We start from the raw sequence: 7,498 nt of genomic DNA, 5'->3' as shown, positions 1-7,498 counted from the left end.
ATCTTGTGGGGATCCCTCAAGATCTTAATAAAAAAATGAAGAGGACCTTAAAGGATTTGTATTATTGGAGCAAGGCTAAGTTCAAGGCATTAAATAGTTCTAAAGAGGTGCTGAAAGATGATATTCTAAAATTGCAAGAAAGGAGGCAGAGGTCGGGTTTCTATCAGAGGAAGATCAATGGATCCCGAAGTCAAAAATTGATGAGTTGAATTCTTCATTGGCACCGATCAGCACTTGGTGGAAATAGCGAGCCAAGGTTAAATGACTTGTTGAGGGAGATTCAAATTCAAGATTCTTCCAAGCATATGCTAGTGCTAGGAGGAATACAAACTATATCCACAAAATTAAAGATGAAAATAGTTTCATGGTTGAAGATCAAAAGGAAGTTGAAGAAATATTATTTCGTTACTTCAAAAATAAATGGAAATATAGGAGATGCTCTTTGGAGGGGTGGCCAATACTAGTGAAAGCTTTGAATGAGGAGGACAAAAAGATACTGAGTAAGGAGTTTTCTTTTGAAATATTAGAGAAGGTAACCAAGGATCTCGGTGGGAACATTACTCCAGGACAAGATGGTACGCCTTATACTTTTTTTAAATATTATTTGCACATCATCAAGCATGATTTGTGGAATGCTATGGAACATTTTTTCACGAATGGGAGGATGAATGATAGTTGGAAAGATACTATTATAGTATTGATTCCTAAAGTCAAAAATCCGTCGTCTCCATCCAATTTTAGACCCATAAGCCTATGCAATTCGGTGTATAAGATTGTTGCTAAAATGCTTTTAAATAGAATGTTGCTTGTTATCCCTAAGCTAATTTTGAAAGAACAAGTAGTTTTTTTGAGGGGAAGGTCACTTTCTGATCATGTTTTGGTAGCTCAAGAAATTTTCCATAAGTTTAGGCATTCTAAGAGAAAGCATACGATTCTATGGGATGGACTACATTGGTTACAATTAAGGAGTATTTCGAATTTCCTGTCAACTTTGCTAATCTAATTGTTGAATGTGTTCTTAGTCCAAAACTTTCAATGTTAATAAATGGGTTCTTATCCAGTTGGATCGAAGCTAAGTGCAGATTTCGTCAAGGGTGCCTGTTATCTCCCTTCTTTTTTATTATGTGTGCTCAACTTCTCTCAAATGCTTTCTCACAAAAAGCTATTTCTGTTGGAATTGGTATTTCTCCCAAAGGGCCTAACGTTTTTCATTTACTTTATGCTGATGATATTATCATATTCTATGAAGCAATGATTAAGTCGGTTAAGGAAGTCAAATGCATTCTTATGGCCCTATTCCAAATGAAGATTCACCTACTAAGGGAGGCTCGGTCACTTGGAAATTACTTTGTAATGGAGGTGAGTTTCTCAGGCCAATTGTCAGGTGGACAATTGGTGATGGAAGATCAATTCAAGCATATAAAGGCATTTGGTTATTGAACAAACGTATTGAAAAATGGCCCACATTTGTCAATCCAATGGGAGGCTGCTTTCTTACAGTTGATAAGTTTATTAACAATGGAAATTGGAATGTCAGAGAACTTCAAAATCACTTTGGCAGAGAGCTTATAAACTGATCACTTCAATACAGATCTCGTCAGATAGAGAAGAGGATAAGCTAGAACTCATACATAATTTTTTTGGAAGGACGATTGTAGCTCTAGCATCCAAAGCAATGGAATCTGATAATACAGACCACGTAGTTTGGAGATGGGCTGGAAAGGCAAAGCTAAATCCTAGAGTGGAATTCTTCTGGTGGAGGTTACTTAATAAAGCTATTCCAACAAATTAGTTTTTGTGTTACAAATGGTTACAGGCAGAGGCGGATTGAGGGGGGGGCCTAGGGGGGCACGTGCCCCCCCTCTCCCTCCAAGCTGAGTGCTGAGGCCATTTGCAAGGAAGAGAAAGAATGCTCTATGCAAATGAAGAAGCTAATGCCTAAGCTTAAGATGCTTCGATCCCATTAGGAAATTGCTGATCTACTTACCCTGAACTCATCACGTGGATGCATGGCCTCTTTACTTGCATTGAAAAGGCTTTAAGTTAGTGTTGTTTAGCCCATTAGGATAGCATCTGATGCTTTCTGGTCAATGAAGTCCTGACATTATTTTGTCAAATGGGTGTCAGTTGACTGTATTGTTTGCCTAGCTAATTGCTTTAAATCTAGTATCTTTTTATTCAAGCTTAGAACAATTGTAGCTTATTTTTGGTGGGTACATGAAGCTGCTGCTATTTAGAGACTGCTAACTCTGATGACTCTATTGTAATCAATTTCCAAGGTGTGTACGTTGGTAAGTAAACTTAAATTCAACATTGCACACGGTTATAGCATCATAATCATTTGAGTTGTACGGCCACAAGAATGACGAAGAGAAAAATCATAAAAGAAACTGAGTAGTAATAGAATCATCAAAAGATCTGGAAGTAGGTTTAAAAAACTTTCTATCTGATTCAGGTTAGCGAAATCCTATCAATGAATTTAATTATTTCTAATATTCAATATCAAATTTGAAGGTCATACTTGCAAAGAGGTCCATATTTTCCACACAATCATGGATTTCTTAAAAAAAAAAAAAAAATTGGGCCCCCCCTATAAGAAGTTTCTGGCTCCGCCACTGGTTACAGGGATATGATAAATGTCCTATATGCTGTGAAGTGGAGGGAAACATTGATCATATAGTCTTTGGATGCAGTAAATTAATTGAGGCGGTGGAGATCTTAAATAGATGGGGTTTCAATTTTCCCATATTCTGTTCTCTTGTTGATTGCTATAGTTACCCGGATACTCAAAGCCAATGGGTGGTGAATCTGTTTTGTAACACAGTCTACTTATCTTGGAAAGCAAGGAATTTATTCGTTCATGAAGGAAAAATATCCAGCCCTATGATGATTGCATCAAATGATGTAAGTATTTCTGCAGTTTACAAGTATTCCTGCTGTTTAAATTCAGGTATCGGGGATGTTAATCAGCATTTGAGGTTGTTGAATATTTGGCATCCTCCTTCACCTGATTGGATTAGAGTTAATATAGATGCAACCATATTTAACTCCTACAAGGCTGGAATTGGAGGAATTTTTAGAGACTACCAAGGGATATTCTTATTGGCTTTCGGCAATGCTTATGTCCACTGGGATTCGGCTACTTTGGAACCTCAGGCTATTCTTTGGAAAGCAAGTGGTGAAGGATTGGATGTTCGATTACAAAGGATTAATCATTGAAGGAGATAACAAGAATGTAATTAAATACACCACGGAAATGGTGGAGAAAGGTGGAAATGAGTTGAGAGATCTTTCTTTTATTAAAGATTTTCATTTTGCTATCTTTAATTGTGTTGATAGGGAGAATAACAAGTTAGCAGATCTTTGTGCTGACTATGCTTGTTTTAGTTCTTTCCACTAGGTTGAAGTAGATATGAATAAGATCCCTCCTTCCTTCATCAATTTATTGAAGAAGGAGTCGAATGCTATTAGGATGTAAAGCTATTTTTTAGTTTCATAATAAAGCTCTATTGCTTTGTTGGCTTAAAAAAAAGTGCCAATACTACTTTCATGTGGAGAATATGCATCATGTCTTTCTTTTAGGCCCTTTAGCTGTTAAAACTTAGGTTTATTTTGATGATATTTTTATATTAAATTATTTTAATGCTAATTTGTCTATTAATGCTTTGCTTAATTCTTAGCTTATTAAGTCTAAAGGTTACATTCGTAATGTTATCCCCTCCCTCATTTTGAAATATTTATGGTTGGATAAAAATAATTCTCTTTTTAGTGGTATTAGTTTGGATCATCATAGGATTATTAAGAATGTGAAAGATATGGTTATGAGGCTTTTTTCTATCAATCTTCTCTCATATAAGAACTTTAAGAATTATTACTTTGTGGCCTCCGATTTAGGTATCATGATGGAGGCTGAGCATTTATCTACTGAGCCTAGGATTGTTTACATGATAAAACCTCCTAATAATTCCTATAAGCTTAATGTTGATGGTGAGGTCAAGGTTTCTAGTTCGGGTTGTGGTGGCCTTATTAGGGATGGTTACGGGAATAATATCATGGCTTTTGTAGGTCTCGTACATTATTGCTCGGTGAATTTTGCTGAGCTTTCCGCTATTTTGCATGGGATAAAATTATGTGTTTCTCTTGGCATCTCTAATATCTCGATTGAAGTTGATTCTACTTTCAATATTCATTGTTTAAGTAACGTGGATGATATTATGTGCAACCAGGATCTTTTTTATCTTGTTAGGGACATTAAACAGTTACTGATTTTTGTTAATTACTCCCTTTCTCATGTGTATAGGGAGGGGAATGCTTATGCTAATTAGCTTGCCAATTTGGGGTGTAACCTAGATTATTTTACAAATTTCACTGCTTCTAACCTTCTGATTCTTTTAAAAGACCTCTTAAGATCAGACAAAATTAGTTTTCCCTATGTTAAAAGTTAGTTGTAGCTTTTGTTTGCTTATTTTGGAAGTTACCTACTCGTACTGTGGGATTCTTCTATTTTATATTTTTCCTGTTTCTGTTTGCTGCCAGTAGGGTTTCCCAGTGCTATTTATGTAGTCCCAGGTTTTTGGGTGTTCGTGTGGTTTTTTCTGGGCAAGTTTCCTCTTTCCTGTGGTTGGGCTATTTTGGGTCTGTTATTTTATGGCCTTATTTCACTGAGTTATTGGATGTTGGTATGATTTTTTGTGGGCTATTTATCTGCTATCTCTGGTTGAGTTTGAGTGGGGTTGTGCTGCTGGTTGTTCTTTGGACCTACTCTGCTTTGATTTGTTCTTGTGGGCTGATTGCCTCTTTCTTGAGGCTGGACTTTGTTGAGGATGTGCTGGAGGTTATTTTTTTGCCCTATTTTGCTAGGTTGTTGGGTGGTGGTTTGGCTCCCTTTGGGCTATTTTTATGTAATTTTTGGCTAGGCATGTGGGCTGTTCTAATGTTTATTCTTTGGAACTTTTTTGGTTTGCCTTTATCTGACTCTAGTTGGTTGGGTTTCTTGAGTGGTGTTATTTGGTTCTGGTGGGGGTTGGTTTTCTCCATTTACTGTCTTTTCTTTGCCATGGTTCCTATTCTTGCTGGGATTAAGCTGGAGTGGCATTTCTTTTATATACATCTTATTGCCTTTTTGGCTTTTTCCCTCTCTTTGGGTGCCCTTTCTTATGCACCGTAGATTGTACTTAGGTTAGGGTGTAATTTTGCATAGCAGGGAACTCGAGCTCCTAGGATTTTTTGTTTTCTTTTTGTAGCTCTTTTGAACATTACTAAGCTTGAGATCCCTTTAAAGACATTGTACTTAATTTCTTATATTAATGCGTAGGCCTGTCAGTGGGTTTACCCTTAAAAAAAGAAAATTAACATTTACATTAAAAAAAGAAATTTAAAATTACATTAAAAATAATAAAATTTGGAAAAATATAAATTAAATTGCATTTCATTAATAAATTATTCATCAATAAACTAAAAATAAAAGCCCTCTTTAATTTTTCCTTAAACTCATAATTTGGTCATTTGAACATTATTAAAGGAATAAATTAAATAAATAATCAAAAAATAAACTTAACTAAGAATGTTTTAAAATTTTAAGAGATTTTATCTTAGGTCATCATTTACCTAAGTTTAAAATTTCATGAAAGTTTGAGGTCATTTGGTACCTTACTTAGCAATCCATATGTTCCCTTTTTATATAAAACTTCTACAATAAACTTAATTTATAAAATTCATAAATAATTCATAAGAACTCATAAAAATATAAACTCAATTACATTTCGTTTTAAATAAATCTAAGAATATGATAAAAATTAAAAAACAAATTAAAATCCAAATCTTAAAGCCAAAGTCAATCTTTAATTAAACCCAAACTTAAAGGGTAGAGTAAATATATGAAACTTTTAAGGATTAATAAAGAAAAATAATAATCAAATTATGTTATCAATCCAAATTGAAATTCAAACTCATTAAAATAAACTCTAAAATTTAAACATTAACATTAATGATAAATAAAAGCCCTCCAATGTTCCTAAAAAGGCAATAAGATGTATATAAAAAAGATAATGTCATAGCCATATGTAATTGCTCTATCCCTCTTAGGATATAACATTTAAAATTCCTTGAGACTTATGATATCTTGATAAGTGAACATATTGAACTAAAAGTTCATTTATTAACTTTAAAAATAAAATAAAAATTGAAAATTTTAAACAATAAAACGTATAATAAATTCACAATTCCTTAAAACTTATACTCTGAATAAAACGCTTTGACCGGTAACATGTTTAAAAAGTAGAAATATAACCTTAAACCCTAGTAGGAAACATCAAGGACATCATGAAGCATGCTAGAGTATAAAGGTTTTAGTGTCATGAAGTTACCCATCAACTATAAACTTACTATAAAAATGCAAAGATCAAAGTTAGTGAAGCATATATAGTAGCACTTCATGGAATCACTATTGAGAAAGAGGGAGATTGTTGACTTAAAATGGGTCTTGTGATTCACTTAGTATGACTTGGCCATTCAAGTGTTGAGGGTATGTTTTTTTAAATTTTGGTGGCCTTTTTCACCTATTTTCAAAATGAAGGCATTCATAACTGATATACTTATTGGTCTTTCATTGAGGAACATCAATAGTTTCATAATACAAAGAATATGAGGACATTAAGGAGTTGAAGTGATTATTGATGTGGTGTATTCGTCACCTTTGTAAAGTGGCCAACTTATATGCAAAAGCTTGAATAGCTGATTAGTAAACTCATTTAACTACATCACATATCATGTGTGCAAGGCATTCTTCAATTTTTTGTAGCTAATTAAAGTTAATGAATTTGTCACCATACTCAGCTTGGAGGGAGCAATTTTGGCCTTGGTTGCTTGAGAGTTCTAGTTTTCAATTCATAACATTGTTATGGTCACTACATCATATAGAATGCTGGATTAAAAATTAATTAAATGAAGTCTACCTGAGCCTTACTCGAGAATCAAGAGACATGATGTTTGATTAGACCAATTTTATATGTTGTTAATGAAGTTTATCCTAACGAGGTTCGTCAGATGTAGCCCTTGAGCTCCCTTAGGAAAATCATATAGATAAAAAGAGCCTTAAGAAATAAGGCTATTAAGTGAGATTAAAATTGTTATCTTATTATTCCTTGGGATCACCCATTTATAAGTTTAGATTTAGTCAAAGAAATGTGATAATATTGATTATTATGTTTGACATGAATGAAAATGAATTTATTACATTTATATGTAACTTATTATGAGTATTCACAAGTATTGAATTCTTTGACACGATGTGCTGGGCTGGAATCAACCTGCAGGGATGTGATGCTTAAGTGGGCTGAGTCGTCCATTTAGAATGAGATGACAATCTAGACTAACCTCTTAATTTTCTACCCAATTTTTGCTGTACAAAAGTTTTTAGTACTTATTCTACTGAGAGAGATTTTAGGCTTAACTTTAATCCCCATGAGCATCTTAGTTGATCTAGCCGAAAGAAATTGGG

General features: G+C 33.9%; 1 protein-coding gene across 1 annotated transcript; it reads left to right on the top strand.

Annotated features, from left to right (window-relative positions):
- Positions 1–3,902: 3,902 nt before the first annotated feature.
- On the top strand, positions 3,903–4,325 carry LOC110109872. Its single transcript, XM_020841083.1, has one exon. It carries the CDS (start codon positions 3,903–3,905, stop codon positions 4,323–4,325), a length of 423 nt encoding a protein of 140 aa, XP_020696742.1.
- The last annotated feature ends 3,173 nt before the right edge of the window (positions 4,326–7,498 follow it).

This window comes from Dendrobium catenatum, unplaced genomic scaffold (genome assembly GCF_001605985.2).
Source record: "Dendrobium catenatum unplaced genomic scaffold, ASM160598v2 fragScaff_scaffold_261, whole genome shotgun sequence".
Classification (NCBI taxonomy): Eukaryota; Viridiplantae; Streptophyta; class Magnoliopsida; order Asparagales; family Orchidaceae; genus Dendrobium; species Dendrobium catenatum.
This window is presented reverse-complemented; position numbering and strand designations above follow the sequence as displayed.